Source organism: Sinohyriopsis cumingii, chromosome 9 (genome assembly GCF_028554795.1).
Source record: "Sinohyriopsis cumingii isolate HCF-2022 chromosome 9, ASM2855479v2, whole genome shotgun sequence".
In the NCBI taxonomy this organism is placed as follows: domain Eukaryota; kingdom Metazoa; phylum Mollusca; class Bivalvia; order Unionida; family Unionidae; genus Sinohyriopsis; species Sinohyriopsis cumingii.
In genome coordinates, this window is record NC_142969.1 from 37396842 (window position 1) to 37415965 (window position 19124).

Genomic DNA, 19124 nt, shown 5'->3' on the forward strand with positions numbered 1-19124 from the left:
AAAAGGCAGAATACCTAGCCAAATTAAAATAAACTGAATTTAAAAGCAGAATGCATCTCAAACAATTTAGCACTGCGGGATCATTTGCTACAAAACTATATTTTTCAACCAGGGTTAAGATAAACTAAATAAATAAGAATGAAAAAACAAGAAATTAAGAAGTAAAGACATTTTGATATAAAAAAAATTCTTTCTGGTGGTGCATTTGATCAGATGGAGCAAACTTATGTGGCCAAAATGATGAACATAAAACACTGATAGCAAACAAGTCATCTTTTTGAAAGTATTTTTGTTGTCTTGTCATGGATGAGAATGACATATAAGTAGGTGTAAAGTATATGTATATCTATAATATGCAAACTGGAAATACATCCAGTAAATGACATAAGTAGGTGAAGAGTATATGTCTGTCTGTAATATGCAAACTGGAAATACATCCAATAAATCACATATAAGGGCAACCACTGACAGAGCTTCTAAAGATGGAAAGAGCATCAAGTTAATATGTGTATCAATAATATATCGTATTGCAGGCTGTGTATCATGAATCATATTCATATGTGGCATAGGTGTATTGTTTCATCCCTAATTACCATAATTATTATTATTATTATTATTATTATTACTATTTATATGCATTATTCAGCAAAATCATATATACATATTATGTTGTACTCCCCCAAATCTATGTTCCACAAAAGATTACAGTATCCCACTCACTTTATTCCAGATTGTAAATTGAATCATCAGTGACTATTGAAATAATCACTGATCTTAGTTTGTTTGTGCACCATGACAAAACACTAATTTCACAAAATTATATATGACTGTAAAATAGAGGACTGTCTCTTAGTCAGCCAGCATGTCCAATTAGGCTTAGAAACAGCAGTTCACACTTTGAAAACACTATCAGAATGACCCAGTAACTCCACTCACTAAGATCAAAGATTGTAGGCTTATATGAGAGGTCTGTGATGAATAAGAAATTAAAAGAAGACATGTATGGATATTCATTACAATGCATGAATTAAAACTTCATCTGCCTTTACAGACATGTTTTGAAACAATGAATGAAATCTGACCTGAATAAAAAGGAACGTAACTCATATCTCTTCTTAACATGAACTTTTTTTATACGAGATTTAATTCACCGGCTAACAGATGAAGATATGGAATCATGCCTGTCACACTGCATAAAAAGGTGACTTCCATGTTTATTTTAATAACAAGATTACTTTTCCCACCATCCATCAAACAATTTGCTGCAACTCTTCTACCCCAATGTAAATGATGGAAACTGCCTTGATTTCAAATTTAACATATTGACAACTCTGAGTGACATTGAAAATATGACTGGAGTATGGTGAGTTCAAGTGAAATCAGAATGTTTGGACATCTATCCACATAATATTTTTTATCTAAATAAAGCCTTTATCATGAAGCAAAAGTTTGGTTTGCATCTTATCAGTGGTCACTATAGATGAACTCCAAAAACTGCTTACAGCTGTGAGAAACCGTTATTTTATTAGGAAACTCCTGGCTGCTGATAGTGGAAAGCAGATGACTGTTATATACGTGACATTTATACAGTAAATTTACCAGGGGCAAATTAAATTGGCCACCTAGACCAAGTGACTGCAATATAAAGGTGATTATTTGGACTGATTTGACTGAATGCATAAATGACAGATAGCATCATTACATTAAGTGTTCCTTACTGACAAATAACTGCAGAAGGAGACTTTGGCATTTCTTTCTTAGCTGGGGACCGTGATGCTCTTTTCTGTCCAAATATCTCTGGCAATTGCAAAGGCTGAAAATAAAAAAGAATTAAAAATTAAATAAACTTGATTGCCCATCAAACAGCCCAGCATTACCGGCAGCATCTATGAAGCTAATAGTAAAGAGGTCAGGTGAAAGATTAACTATGATCCAATAATGGTGATACATGGAATCCAGTAGGATGGTACATGGAATAAAATAAGGGTGGTACATGGAAACCATTAAGGGTGGTACATGGAATCTATTAAGGGTGGTACATGGCATTCATTATGGATGGCATATGGAATTTGAAAAGGGTGGTTCATGGAATCTAATAAGGGTGGTACATGGAATCTATTAAGGGTGGTACATGGAATCCATTAAGGATGGTACATGGAATTTGAAAAGGGTGGTTCATGGAATCTAATAAGGGTGGTAAATGGAATCCAATAAGGGTGGTACAAGGAATCCAATAAGGGTGGTTCGTGGAATCCAATAAGGGTGGTTCATGGAATCCAATAAGGATGGTACATGGAATCCAATAAGGGTGGTACATGGAATGGTACATGGAATCCAAAAAGGGTGGTTCATGGAATACAATAAGGATGGTACATGGAATCTGAAAAGGGTGGTTCATGGAATCTAATAAAGGTGGTACATATAATTCGAAAAGGGTGGTTCATGGAATCCAATAAGGGTGGTACATGGTGTTTTGATTTGACAGGAATACTATCTTTGAAATTATTTCCTATTACCATTCTGCCATTTCATTTATACCATGTACATTTCAATAGCAGTTAACACAATATTTTTTGTATAGAAAATATGCATGGAGCTAAAAATGAAGTTGTTAAAGTGTCCTCTGAATGCAGATACCATATATACTCACTTTTAAGTCTAATTGCAAACAACATAGACCCTGGTCTGCATTTGCATCATGTACCCGCAGATCAGGTCTATGTTCTTTGTCCTTCTGATTACTCCTAACAATCTGCTTAGGCCCAGATCGGTCTGTGTATTATGTGATGGCAAATCTAAGCCCGTGCAGTACTCAACCGAAAAGCATAAGGATTCATCTCAAATATGCAGAGAAATGGGAAGTAGGCTTTGTTTTGTCTTGATTTGATATCAAACACTAAAACATACTTCATGACCACAGAAAGCTTTCATATTTTCAGTACAATATCAACCATTGTGCTTTTTGAACAGATTACTTTTGTGCTTGTGATAAACTTTCGTGTCAATTTAATGATTTATGTCTGTAACAACTTTTCCATCTGTGATATTCCTGAGGAAAATTCACACATGAAGATTGCATAACTAAGTGAAATTCTGTGTATTTGTAAGCCCATTATGAACAAATTATTACTTTGTGGAAATTTATAGACTGATTTCTAGTAAAGAATAAAATATATATTTTGTATTATATCCTGCAAGGAGAGGACTTGTACCTTGAGATCTGTCATCCATTTTTGATAGAACCCTACTTTAGAAATTACTGTCTTGGACAAAACAGTCATACAACAATTTTGCTGAAGCAAGCTAAAAAAACATTTTATTATTTTCATATAACATTTCTTTTGACTGTATACTATCTGGCTCAAAAAGTGGTAACAGTGCTGTTTTAAATTACTATTTTGAATATTCTAAATTTTGACCTCTTAACAAACTTCCCATTTTCTGACCATTTCACCCTACTTTGGCATGTTATCTCTACCTGCATGGGTTCAAATCTTGGCCTGGCCAGCATGGGTATGTGAGAAAGCTTGCCAGTGGCTCCTTTAGGCCAATGGATCTTCCTGGGCTTTTCTAGGGCTTTTCCTCCACCAAATATACTGGCCACCATGCATAGCCTATCAAATGGTGAAAATGGTGTTAAACCGATACAACCATCCAACCCATCTCCCTATTCTGGCAGGGGAGATAAGTCATAACCCCCAAAAGCTAATGTATCAACCTTGCTATCTGAGCAGTTGCATCCATCAAAGGCATGTCTACTCATTCAAGTCTTGACAAAAAATGTCATTCATTTTTCTGCAAAACAGTTAAAACTAATATCCACAAAAATATGCATTAATAACATGCTAATTACTCTATAAACTTAATAATTACTTCCAAATGCATAAAATCTTGCATTTGAAGAACATACTAGAAAAAATGTCAGAACATAAATGTATGAGGTAACAGTTGCAGCAAGCCTGACTTTTCTTCTAAGTTTAAATACACATCTTAAAGTAATCAATAATTGCGCATAATTCCATGCACAAAAGGCCTAGTGAAATTGGTTATAAAGTACCTTCTTCTTCCTAAATGCATTTAGGATGTCATAAATCTGTTCTCCTTCCTTCTTTAAGTGACTTGATGACGCCTTCAAATTTTCTGCCTCACCCAACAACTGAAACAGTAAAGAAAAGAGACAATGTAAGGACTCTTAATCCTTTGTTGGTTAATTTTTAAATGCTCTTATACTTGAGAAGTTTAATTAGAAAAAATCAATGATTTAACCATCATGCACCATATGGCTGAGCTATTCTTGTCAAATTTCTTTTTTACTTTCCCTTTGTAGATGGTGTGCAAAACATGCAAAATGGTTGCCAAGCTTTATTGGTTAAAAGAATTTACATGTAGGATATGTCTGATTAAAATGAATCCAAAACAGGATCCCAAAAATGGAACCTCATCTCCAATTTCAACTAAAATGAAATTTGGTTTCGCCCCCCCCAAATGTTAGAACCCACTCCTACTCCACCACCCCATACCTTCACTTTGCAGTTTCAATCTAAAATACATTATGTATGTATAGGGTTTAATGAAACACAAAACAAAGAAAAAATAAAAAAAATGGTTAATCCTAAAAAGCCAAATGTCATGTTATTTTAAATATAAACCACATTCTTTCAATTGTCCATGTGTTCAGCTGTGATATCATCATGGAATGCATCCTAGGGCACCCCAGGGCATAGATGCTGCCTCCATTAGTCACCTCACAAATCATGCAGGTGGAAACATCTGGTCTATCTGTCATCTTCCTGCCCATGGAGGAGACAAGTTGAAAAAGAAATGGCACGGGAGACAGGATGACTAAAGATGGCAGAGGGGGCTAGATTGAGAGAGGGAAAGGTTGACTGAATTGGCAGTGAGGACAGAAAGAGATGGCAGCAGGAGCAGTTTGACAACAGAGTTGTTAGGCTGACAGAGATGTGGCAGGGGGAGACAGGTTGGCAGTGACAGGAAGAAGGACTGATCACCAGAGATGGAAGAGGGTTTGGTTGACAAAGAGATGAAAGAGGGAGACAGGTTGACAGAGATGGCTGAGGTATTAGGTTGATGGACATATGGTGGGAGGAGGAGGATAAGCTGGCAGAGAGATGAGATGATGGGGGGCATGTTGATAGATAGTGGGTGGGGGCAAACAAGTTGACAGAGATGGCAGAGTATTTAGTCTAAGCCATAAGTTTGCAGCTGAAGTAAATACATTTTAATCACAATCCACCATTACCACCATTGACTTAAATATCTGAACACAAAAAAGAGCTTAACTGTTATGACTATGTATTGATACAATAGGTAAGTACAATGTTAGTTGAAGTGGTCTTGGTAGGTAAACTATGTTGCATTATATCTGTGCTTGCCAATAATGAATAATTGCATAAAAAAGTTTCAGTCTTCTTTTACAAATAAAGAATTCTTGTTGCATTTCTGGGGGGCTTATTTTCATTTTTGTTTGAAAAAATATGAGTCTGTTCATCGTGTACATGTCATGCCATTGGTGATAGGCCTCTCCAGATACTTGCCGACAAACATGACCCAGTTTTTCTATTATTATTATCATTTCAAAATATAAAGACTGTCTTCAACAACAAAAATAATTTAACAGAATGATACCATTATTTTTGCTTTGACTATAGGCATCAAAATCAAACCAGTACAGTGGTCCCTGTCTGGCTACAATGACCCGTGGCCACCCACTTTATATAGCCAGAATCCCATGGCATTAACAATTTTGTGTTAGAACATACCCCTCTAGGACAACAATGCCACAAACACAGCCAACATACATAAACAGAGAGGTATTCTAATTATACTTACTGATGTGTGCTCCTTAGGTATTAGGTTCTGTCATTTTAATAATTACTGGATATTATTACCACTGATAATTATCAATACATTAACCACTGAGACTGGATATTATTACCACTGATAATTATCAATACATTAACCACTGAAACTGGATATTACCACTGATAATTATCAATACATTAACCACTGAGACTGGATATTATTACCACTGATAATTATCAATACATTAACCACTGAGACTGGATATTATTACCAGTGATAATTAACAATAAGTTAACCAATGAGACTGGATATTATTACCACTGATAATTATCAATAAGTTAACCACTAAGACTGGATTTCATTACCACTGATAATTATCAATATGTTAACCACTGAGACTGGATATTATTACCACTGATAGTTATCAATGTTAACCAATGAGACTGGATATTATTACCACTGATAATTATCAATAAGTTAACCACTGAGACTGGATATTATTACGACTGATAATTATCAATATGTTAACCACTGAGACTGGATATTATTACTACTGATAATTATCAATACATTACCACTGAGACTGGATATTATTACCACTGATAATTATCAATAAGTTAACCACTGAGACTGGATTTCATTACCACTGATAATTATCAATTTGTTAACCACTGAGACTGGATATTATTACCACTGATAGTTATCAATATGTTAACCACTGAGGCTGGATTTCATTACCACTGATAGTTATCAATATGTTAACCACTGAGACTGGATTTCATTACCACTGATAGTTATCAGTATGTTAGCCACTGAGACTGGATATTATTACCACTGATAATTATCAATATGTTAACCAATGAGACTGGATATTATTACGACTGATAATTATCAATATGTTAACCACTGAGACTGGATATTATTACTACTGATAATTATCAATACATTACCACTGAGACTGGATATTATTACCACTGATAATTATCAATAAGTTAACCACTGAGACTGGATTTCATTACCACTGATAGTTATCAATACATTAACCACTGAGACTGGATTTCATTACCACTGATAGTTATCAATACATTAACCACTGGGACTGGATTTCATTACCACTGATAATTATCAATATGTTAACCACTGAGACTGGATTTCATTACCACTGATAATTATCAATATGTTAACCACTGAGGCTGGATTTCATTACCACTGATAGTTATCAATATGTTAACCAATGAGACTGGTTATTATAAACACTGATAATTATTAATATGTTGACCACTGAAAAGCACAATATTGTTCAACTACAGCCAGCATGAGATTCAGTCTCAAGGAAGTAAAAATGGTATGTCAGTTATTGTGGCTCCTCTCTTATAGATTACAAAATGTACTTGAATGAGTACCAGACTAAAACAAGACAATCACATGACAAACACACTTCCTTTGCTGAGCATCTCAAGGTATTAAGTAAAAATTGCCAATGAAGGAATAAGTTGTTGCGATAAGTTGTTGCAAAAAGTGCAAAATGCTGTCAGACATTGTCAGTCTGGAATGAAAAATAATGAAGTAATTTAACTAAATAAAAAGAGGGAGAGCCTTTTGATCACTAACAAAATATTTTTATGTCAAAAAGATTTAAATAAACGCCATCAAATACATTCTACCGCAATGAGTGGGGAAAACAAAACTGACAGACAAGATTATGCAGTTACAGCCAAAAGTTTGTTCCAAGAATTTATTGATAATGTGGTTTTGAACCACAACTGACAATTATTACAAGTTTTATAACACTGATTCGAAACATTTCTGCAATATTTAAATGAAAATATTCGATATTTAAAAGTAAGTTACACCTTTCATACATTATATGTATTTATTACACACATATGTGTGATCCCTCTCTACAGAGACCACTCCTCTTATAAGGCCTGTTGCAGAATGGATGACCTTTTAAGAGGGTGACCACTGTTTTGTCCAAAAATGAGACTACCAAGAGAAAATATGCCTCTGAATTGTACTGAGACTAAAAAGTTATGTGTTGTAAATCTTGACAGCTTTATCATCTATAAATTGAAACACAGTTAACTGAAAAAGAGAAAACAATGATAATAACTCACACACATATTTATAGTAATTCACTGTGGTGAGATTATGAATTTATGTGCAAGGCTGCTTTGTCTCCCATTGTATGCTTGCCAGTTGTAACTATGCAAGAAACATGCAATCACACATCCACTTGATATAATGTTGATGATCATTGATTTTACAGTTATCAAAGTGATTCATTAATTAATTCTGCCAACTGTCTCAAGACGAAAAGCTGTTTTTCCTTTACCATTGTTTCCAATGACCTTGCTGCTCACTTTGTGAAGCAAACTTAATCAGATGATATGGAATGTTTCAGCTGTTTTTACTGCCATCTATTGATAACACCTTCAATTAATTCATATGATAATTGGAGTGATCAGAGGAGTTTCACAGCCATGTGCAACCACTCAATCACCAGTTTTTGAATAGAGGAAAAACATTTCTTAGTTTACTTTTTAACTGTAATTTTTCTCAAATTTTTGTCAGTTTTAACAAGGCATGACTGACACTAGGAAATATTTGTACTAGATCAAATTATTACAAATTCTGAAAATAAGGCATTTTGAAATTTACAGGATCCAGTTAGCTAGATTAATAATGGTATTTCTAGTTGTTTAAATGCTTTTCTCTGGAAAATATTAGGAAATATTGCAGAAGTAAACATCTGGTTATCACATTATTTAATCCATGTTACATCTGCAACAATGCAATCATCTGTTTCACTTTAGGTACAACTGAACAAAGAAAAATCTCAGACCCAAACTAGGTTTCTTTTTCATTACGCAGGACCCTTTTCAAGGAGGCTTGGTCAGAAACATGAAACAGATGTTCACTATTCATTTTCCTGCTGATGTATGCATTTACATTTACCAGTACATCAGCACAATAATGGCTATATGAAGCCAATCAAAAGTAGAGTTTTAAAAATGTAAATACAAAGAAATGCTCATAGACTTTACAAAACTTAAACCTTCCAAATAAATGTAAACATATAGTATTAAAAGATAAAAAAATAAAAGGTAAAGATGATAAAATACTGTACAATATGCATGAAATAAAACATAAAGCTAAATTTTTAAAATTCTTAAAATACTGTGTTACAAAATATTATACAAGAGTCCCTTGAAGGGATTGACATTCCACTGGATGAAAAGAAATTTCAGGAAATAAAGATAACCATTTCTTCCCTTTAGCTACAGAGTGCTAAAACCATCTTTGATATTATGAAACAAAAGCAATATTCTCAAATAAGCTATGGATATATTGGATATCAGATTAGCACCATTTTCATTTTGGGCAAAATAGAGATACACAATATATTCAAGCTAGCCACAGTGGTGGCCATATCGAGAACTCTTCTGATGAAAATCCCATGACAAAATGACTTTGTTTTCAAGAGGGAAGCCCCAGATCAGCACCATTTTCATTTAGGATCAAGTAGACATCATAACAATTCTTCAGGTGAAAACTCCATCGTAGTATGACTTTCTGTTCAGGGCAAGTTGAGATAAAAATATTTCTAGATGGCTGCTGTGGTCAACATAATAGGCATCAGATTGGCACCATTTTCATGAACTGTAACCTGTTTTTGGCTACAAAGCTTGGTCATGTCAAGAGGACCACTGAACCATCCCATCTTAACTGAAGATAGTTTGGGTCAACAGAACAGGCATGTATCTCGCCTACCATGCGTGCGGAAGCTAAAGCTATCAGGAAACATGTCTTGCATGATAGTAACTTTAGCAAAGTGTGGGACAGAGACTTGAATTTATTCAAATTCAGCCATGTTAAAACCCAGGACAGATTCCATTTGGAAACAGATTGAGGGATTTTGGTCGATTGAGATCCAAGTTGGATTAAACATCCGACAGGTCTTTATCATGCCCAACAACACATATACCATGATGCTGGAATGTGTCCAATATCATGGAGCAGTAGTTTTTTATAGTAACTGGGACCAACCTTTTGCCCCCCCCCCACCAACCCTCTATCCATTGACTGACACCCTTAATTTTATCTGAAATGAACCCATGTTGGGTAAATTGGCCATATTCTGACAGACATGATCTTTCTTCCCAATGCTCCTTAGGCAATAAATTTTTAAAAAATGACTGCCAAAATGTTGATAGTGAGGTAAGGAAAATTACCGGTCAAAGCCAATCAGTACAGAGAATACTGCACAAGAATTTCATGGGTTTATTTGGGCTAATCAGATTCACATAAAGTGATACGTTAACATGGTGATATATAAAAAAATATTGAACTGCACACACTATCTGTAAATAGTATCAAATATGTGCATATATATATATATATATATATATATATATATATATATATATATATATATATATATATATATATATATATAATGTCTAACAGTTTCTAACAACTCTGTAACATACTCTTGACAGCCTGAATGATGGCATTGATTTGGCCAGTTAAAAAGAGGAAAGTAGAGCACATGCAAAAAATTAACAATAACTTAGGATGAGTGACTTCTTGTCCATTCTAAATCTGCACATTGGACCTGGCATTGCAATGATACAAAGCAAGCACACTAATGGTGCAATATACAAGTCTCACATTACAACATTAAACAACAACAATAAATCACATTCTTTTTTATGTTAGTCAAATGGTATCACCATGAAACTTATAAGGAATTTGCTGATGTATTATTGTACATATTACAAAATTGCTTAGTGACCTGGTAAGAGATTACAATGGTCAGTAGAAACATATTTTGTGATGGGCTTCTTGACAAATGTACAATTTAGCAATGAATTAAACTTTCATCAGTTTGAGAAAATAATTCATAGAAAGAGGGGCATTAAAAGATAAAATACAAGTCAATAATGGGTAATGACTAAAAAAGAACAAGAGCAAGATCTGGGACTGAAAATTCCATGATACTGGCCTTTTCTGGTGCACGAAATAATTCATCAGTATTTTTTAGGGAAAGTTTTGTGACTACATGGGAACTTCTGGCACCAACCTAACAAACTTCATACCTGATCATACTGACGGCGGAGAATTTTCTCCTGCTCCCTCAATTTGTCATGTTGTGTTTCAAGGTCCTTTAGAGTACTCTTCATGTTGTCAATCCTAACATTACGATCTGAAGACAGATAGCAAGCAATATTAGAGTAAGAATAATTATCATATTGCATAAGTAATATTACATTATGACATCAACAATGACATCCATAATGTCAAGGTTTCACACATGATTAAAAGGTTACTTTACTACAGGGTCCATTTTTTGTCTTTGTATTTTACCCATCTAGAACAGGTACTAAGATAGAGAATTCACTTAAAAGTTTAGTTGTAAGAAGACTGTAAGCAGATGACTTAGATTTAGGGCACAAAATATTACAATTCAAATTATTTTTTTATAAGCCTGACATGATTTAAGAAAGATCAAAGTAAAAATAAATCTATATCCTTTGTGTAAAAATGCTAAAAATGAGATTTCTGGTCAGTAATTGCCAGTATATCATACCAATGTAGTAGGTGACAAATTCAACAGACAGGCCAGGTGGAACGTGTGATTTCTTCCTACTGTCTTGCTTCTCTCCATTATGGGTTATATTCTGCACCTAGAACAAAAATTCAACTACAGAATATTTATAGAAAAAGCATGAAGTCTTGAGTGGCCTAGTGACTGGCATGAAATACTAATGCACAGTAATTTGATGGATTTGAGTCATGATGTGGTCTTCCTGGATGTCCAAGAGCATTGTGTACGAGTATCAGCATCTACTTGAGCAAGGCTTTAACCCTGACTCCTCTAGTCAAACCACACATGTACAAGCAAAAGTATCTACTGATAAAAGGTTTTCACCATAACTCCACTCATCAAACCATATGTGTACAAGTAGCAGCATCTACTGGAGCAAGGTTTTAACCCTGATGCCTCTAATTAAACCATGTGTGAACAAATACCAGCATCTACTGGAGCAAGGTTTTAACCCTAACTCTAATTAAACCATGTGTGAACAAATATCCGCATCTACTGGAGCAAGGTTTTGGCCCTGACTCCTCTAATCAAACAATGTGTGAACAAATACCAGCATCTATTGGAGCAAGGTATTAACCCTAATTAATCTAGTCAAACTAGATGTATACAAGTACCAGCATCTAGTGGAGCATGGTCTGAACCCTCACTCCTCTAGTCAAACCTCATGTGTAGAAGTACCAGCATCTACTGGAGCATGGTTTGAACCCTCACTCCTCTAGTCAAACCACATGTGTATGAGTACCAGCATCTACTGAAGCATGGTTTGAACCCTCACTCCTCTAGTCAAACCACGTGTGTATGAGTACCAGCATCAACTGGAACATGGTTTGAATCCTCACTCCTCTAGTCAAACCATGTTTATGAGTACCAGCATCTACTGGAGCATGGTTTGAAACCTCACTCCTCTAGTCAAACCACATGTATGAGTACCAGCATCAACTGGAACATGGTTTGAACCCTCACTCCTCTAGTCAAACCACGTGTAGGAGTACCAGCATCTACTGGAACAATTATTGTATCATCACATTAAAATGACTCCATGACCAATGTACAGAAGGACAGCGGCAAACAACATGTGATCTTCAACTATCGTAGTGAAGCACTAGAAGTTCTAATAGTAATGAAAATTGTTGTTGTAGAGTTTAACGCCATTTTTCAGCACAAGATAGGCTATACATGGCAGCCAGTATAAATGGTGGAGGCAGAACCAGAGAAAACCCCAGGAAGAACCACTGACCTACGAGAAGCTACTGGCAAGCTTTCTCACATACCCACATTGGCCAAGCCCAAGACTCAAACCCAAGCAGACAGAGGTAAGATGGCAATGATCCGTAACAGTGAGAGCTTTAGAACACTCAGCCACTTGGGGACTTAGTAATGAAAATAATTTTTTTTTAAAGAATTTAAAATTTGTCCTAATGACATGAAAATCAAACCAGTTCATCTACATATCCATTGGAACACGTACGCCAGATTTAATTTGTCTATGTCAAGTGTTTCATTCATTTTTTGCATGATCGTGCTAACAAGCTTCCTTGAACTGACAAAGAGGCAGATAGGACCAAATTAAGATGCCCCCACTGGAAGAAACTGAAACTGGTATAAGATCAAGTCCTATTAGACAATCTGTATACTCAAGATTCAAACCATTAAACTTAAAGCAAAAGTACGGTACACATATGTAAGATAATGACTCTCATTACATTTCTTTTAGAGCAGACATGCATTGATACAGGGGCCCCGAGTGGCCGAGTGGTCTAAAGCGCTCTTCGTTACGGATCACTGCCATCTCAACTCTGTCTGCGGCGGTTCGAGTCTAAGATTCAGCCAATGTGGGCATGTGAGAAAGCTTGCCAGTAGCTTCTCGTGGGTCGGTGGTTCTTTCCGGGGTTTTCCGGGTTCTTCCTCCACCATTAATACTGGCCGCCATGTATAGCCTATCGTGCTGAAAAATGGCGTTAAACCCCACAACAACAACAACAACAACATGCATTGATACATGAATGTATCATAGATACATGAATGTATCATAGATACATATACCAGGTTTGTGCATATACAGGATAATGTTGCAAATGGTAATTAAAAAATGTATTGGAACAATACTCTGGCCACAGCCTGTATGTTGAACCCACCTCCAATATTTTGATAAATTGTGTGTTGTACAAACCAAGATGTAACCACATATCAAGTAACGAGACTTTGTTTACTTTAGAACTGACCACATAAATAACTTTAACATTCGGGTTAATCTAAGACATGGACAGACAGATGTATTGATGTAAATATGTATGAAGAGACACAGATACAGGCAACAAAGTGATTGCTACATTGACCTTCTGCCAAGGCCAGCTCAGCAAAACCTGAAATTTTAGTTTACAAATGATGTTCTGCAAGGTGCAATTCTTACAGTGCAAACTCAGTTCTGGTGTAGGTAATAATGGATCCCACTTAATGATATAAAAATAATCAATAACACAAAGGAAATAAAAAAGTTTGTGTACTGTTATGATTGTCTTTTCTTGCCATCAAACTTATCTATTATGAACTAAACATGGATATTCTGTACCAAATATAAATAATAAATATTACTTCAAAGCAATATTAGAACTGTTCAAAATGGGAAAAAGAAAGACTTAAATGGACTAAAAATGTGCCCACTGGTATCCATTCAGTATGATTCATTTGAACGGCAGCTGTAAGTAAATCTAGAGCAATAAATTAATAAAATTTTGCTCGAACACAATAAAAGACAAACATGACCTAAACCTTCTTAATATAAATCTTCACATCAAATTTGGTTCCAATCAATGAAATCCTTCAAACACTGCTAACAAAAACTCTACAACTATATTTGTATACTTACTGCAGTTGTGGTTATGTTTTATTGAACATGTTTTATTTATTTTCATTTCATGCATTTGTTTTTCATTAAAGCATAATTTTAATAAGACAAGATACAGAAGCTATCGTACTCGTCTTTTAACACTCTTGAAAATGGAAAACTCAGCTTTGGTAAATGCAATTCTATCTCATTCCAAATGAGTTAAAGTAAAAGGAATTGACGGAAGCAACAAACATAATCTAAATGCACTTCTGAAACCATAAAAGAAAATAATAAAATGATAGATGAAACATAAAAATGAATGGAATGCAAGCTGAATCAAATACAGAATGCAAACAAAATATGAATGAAGTGCACATTTGGTGAAAATACCCAATTCAGAGACACTGACCTGTGTTATAATACCCATCAGCTCAGCTTTGCGTAGCATTTTCTTCATCACAGAAGGACTTGACGTCAGGTACCTCACCATTTTTTGTGTTGGTACTATAAACAGTCATTGAAAGTAATATCTAACATAAGAAATTCTTACATATATGCAAATGCTATACATTTTTAAACTATCCATATGTATGAAGTTGGTTAAAACATTTATTGAGATATTAGTTATGCACTGGCTGATCAGTCACTTATTTAGGAGAAAGTGTACCAAATATCTGAAAGACAAACATCAGATTTCAAAATTCTAAGTGCACTCGCACTGATGTACATCAATGAGATAGATACAAATAATACAAGTTTAAAACTGGAGGAGACTACTACTAGCTTGAGTTAACTGAAAATGATCACTTTCAAAAGATTTAATAAATCAGACATAATAAATACCTAATTCAAATGCAGATTTCTAAAAAGGAAATTTAAACATTACTGTTCACTTTGTCTTGCTGTGCATTGTTTTCAAAATTATGATTTCTACCATAATAAAGGTCAAAGCATGAAGAAATAAAAACAGTATATCTAATGGAAGATCTAACAATTTAGTCATTCCATAAAATTAACAATTTTTATTTCTACTGATTCAGTTTTACCATCTAAATATAGAACAGAACTTTTCAGTACAAGCTTACCCCAAGATGGCGGTCTCATGGCCTTAGCAACTTGATACTTCTGCCTGTGCCTATTCAACTTCCTCAGAAATCTAGCCTGAAAAAGACGCATGATATGAGTTTCATTTCATTACATTTAAATTTCGTTAACTTTACTTCTTTTTATGTTAAAATAACTTAGTCATAAACTATAAATATCTAACACTGTTAACGTAGAAGTAAGAGACTCCAAAACTATGAGCATCTAACATGGTAGTGAGTGACTCTAAATAATAAAGTCTGGATAACACTTCCGATCAGCATCTCACATGGTAGCAGATAAATCTTAAGGAAGTGGGAACCAGAGGCCCCTAACTATTACTATCTTATCAAGTAGTAGGTGACTTTTATGATAGACGTCCTGAGACCCTATGAACATCTCACATGGTATTAGGTGATTCTTAGAAGTGCAGAGACCTGTGAATATGAAGTGGTGGTGACTGTTAAAATAGAAGTCCAGAGACTCGATTATGAACATATCACATTTTAACTTATGATTCTTAAGTCAGAGGAGTCCAGGGATGCTGGACTATGAACATCTCATACAGTAGGAAGTGATTCTTAAAGTAGAGGAGTTCATTGACCCCTAAGCATTAACATCTCGCACAGCAGTAGGTGATTCTTGAGGTACATGAGTCCACAGACCCTTAAGCATTAACATCTCGCACAGCAGTAGATGATTCTTGCGATACAGAAGACCAAAAACTCTTGATGATGAACATTTTAAATGGTAGCAGGAGTCCTGAGAACCTAAGAGGAAACTACTGACCCTGGATGGGTAGGCCAATCACACTTACAATTTTGAGATTAAACCGGAGACCAAAGAAGTATGATGCTGGTTGAGTCTCTACTGTGTGATCCAGGCACTTAAAAAATTGTACAGACCCCATTATTGAACACATTCTGAAATCGCAATTACCTCTGAACAAAGGCATAGCTTTCAAACCACACACTGAGAGTAAATTCAAGAATATGCCAACTGCAATCACTTTTCCTTATGAAAGTAAACATAGCACTTTAGAATAAGGAACTGTCCTTTCTAAATATTTTTTGGGTCCACCGTAAGCAAAATTCTAACGACATGAATTGTGCAAATTTCACAGCTTAGATGTTGACAGAAGGTTATTTTTGAAAACTGAATTTCCATATCTAACCAGAAGCAATTAAAATTCTGAATAGTCATTTCAATTTACCATCATGTACTGGTCAACTATAAATATGAAAAGATCATTTGTTATCTAATGCTCGGTCAACTACATGTGTAATACAGCCTAACTATAGAGCTCTATATCAAGAATATTACTCATTCCTTTGAAAGGATGATCAATATTTTTATTTTTCATCAGAATCATTTGTTGCTAGAAGTTCTGTGATGCCAAATGTACTTAAATATCACACCTGCACATGCTGATTACAGAGATATTAACTACACCATTCAGTTTTACAAAGTGATATTAAAAATCATTTTCTTATAATTTCAACATTTTTTAGGCAAAGCACGTGCCAAAGATAAGAAATTCCAACTGGAAAAAAACAGTTAATTTTTGTGTCCATTTATCACAGTACTAATTTGCATTTGCCTTGAGTCGCTTGCAAATGGAAACAAATGAAGCTTGAGGTCAACCAGAGTAACCTGCTAGTTTGACCTTTCTGTGAAATATTCATAAGGGGCTGACTCCACTTGCTGACAACAGTCTGTAAATGGCAAAATATGTCCAAGTGTATTAATAGCCTTCTATGTATAAAATCTGTCCACAGAAACAGTTTGGCTTCCTTTAGTTAGCCACCTTTGACCTCTTCGCTTTTTGACCACCAAAACAACTGGTTTCTTCCTTACCCCCAGTGTGACCAGTCAACAAAGTTTGCTCTAGGAATGTGAAAAAGAACCAATATTATTGTATGGAAACCAACCCAAAACTGACAGGATTCTTCCTTTTCCAATGTGCATGCCATCCACAAAGTTTGGTAACCATAGATGCTAGAGAACTTACAGTTACCTTACCCTGTGACCTTTTGACCCCCAAAATCAAAAGACTTTTTCCATGCCTCAAGTGCAAACCATCCACAAAGATTTTTTAAAGTTTTATTATTTTTTACTAATGAAATTGCCCAATTTCTGAAATTATGTTGGGTGTTATGTTTGACTGGTCATGCAGTGAATGCAAATATATCTTAAGCTGGTGGGACCTTTAACTGTCATGCTAAATGTTACCTTTCTGGGTTGCTTGACAGCTTCACAACTTCCATTGGATTTGCAGGAGGAAACATATTTCTGATTTGAAGCTGCTTCCTGGCATATGGAGTTTATTTTCCAGTCTGGTTATTCAAAGTTGTCTCAAAAACATTAGGGTACTGGAGATAGTCTCTTTGGGTATGGGGAAAAACATTAGGGTACTGGAGATAGTCTCTTTGGGTATGGGGATGTATCTTCATAAACCCCTTTTCTAAGGTATTATGACTGGGTAATGTATTATAAGAAGAAACCAATTTTTTCTAGTAAAATAAGTTTCTTTAATAATGCTTATAATACTTATCCAATTGTAATAAACATACAGCTTCCCAGCCTCCTTGCAGTTGCATCTATATAGACAGCATGTCTTCTGCTCCAGTAGTAACTGATGATTTCACATGGTTTGGTGCCAATCCTGGCATCAAGGGGAGATTACTCTAATACTTAACTTTTTTAGCTAAAAAGTTTTAATCTGGGAGGACTGGATTTGCAAGGTAGTGGTAGATCTCCTAAGGTATGATTAGGTAAGGTATCTGAAAAAGAAACCTTATCTAAGATGATCAAAGTCTCTTGTAAAACATGCTATACTTATACCTTTTCCTTTTCATCTTCAATTTCTGACTGAGCATGTTGCCGAACATGACTCTGTATTGCCAACCAATGTCGACGCTTTGCTCTGGATGTATTCTTATCGGCATGGAGTTTACAGTAGGCAAAGAATGGATCAGCTACTTCCTGAAAACAGATATTAACTTTGAGAAGATGGTAAAATAAATTCCATTTGAAATAAAGAATAATAGAACCTGTCTGACCTGGAGTGTTCGGAATCTCTGCCTGTTATGGCTGCAACAATAAGTACATATTAGCCTCTTCTGGAGGCAACATTTCTAAAATTGACATACTAGTCCATCATGGAGGCCGTATGGAATGCCATATCAAAATTATAATTATTCTTTCTTAAAGTCAGTTACATGAAAGTTACTAGCATGACAAAGATTTCAAAAAATCTGGGCATGCTGATTCAACAACAAAGATTTTAGCTCAGTGTCCAATATTGTTAAAGGTTTTTATCCCCTTCCTGGCCAAATACCCAAGACCCAATTGTATTTTGACATAAAATCCATTCTCACATGATCAAGATTTCTTTCTTATGGAAAGCAAAATAAACAAAATGAAAAGAAATTGGAATGGCATCCCTCTTTAAGATGAAAACATCAAATTCAGGGAACCACTCACAGAAGTTAATGAAACCAACCCTATCAACTGTCCTAGGCAAATAGGATCACTGATCCTTTCTTGATGTCTTGGATGAGAAGAGTAGCAGCCCACCTACTCTTCTGTTGAACAAGGATGGAGGTGATGGAGCAGGTCTTCTGCCCAATATGTCAGCCAAACCTTGAAACAAAGGCAGATACATCCATGCTGTCATTAGAATGGGAGGGAGAAAACTTTCTACCAGATAAGGGTGACCCATAGTCCCAAAGAAATTAAATGGAACATGGGGAATGGAGGATGTCAATATGAACACAG

General features: G+C 35.2%; 1 protein-coding gene across 1 annotated transcript in view; it reads right to left on the reverse strand.

Moving 5' to 3' along the window:
• The window catches only part of LOC149791567 (PHD finger protein 14-like), a 73019-nt gene that overhangs the window by 26307 nt on the left and 27588 nt on the right, over positions 1 to 19124 (reverse strand). Inside the window, exons 11-17 of the mRNA XM_089970107.1 lie at positions 18189 to 18329; positions 15347 to 15422; positions 14671 to 14765; positions 11417 to 11513; positions 10926 to 11032; positions 4058 to 4156; positions 1719 to 1813 (exon numbers count right to left, since the gene is read on the reverse strand). Of these exons, the coding sequence (XP_089826233.1) occupies positions 1719 to 1813; positions 4058 to 4156; positions 10926 to 11032; positions 11417 to 11513; positions 14671 to 14765; positions 15347 to 15422; positions 18189 to 18329 (710 nt within the window). The remainder of the gene's footprint in view (positions 1 to 1718; positions 1814 to 4057; positions 4157 to 10925; positions 11033 to 11416; positions 11514 to 14670; positions 14766 to 15346; positions 15423 to 18188; positions 18330 to 19124) is intronic.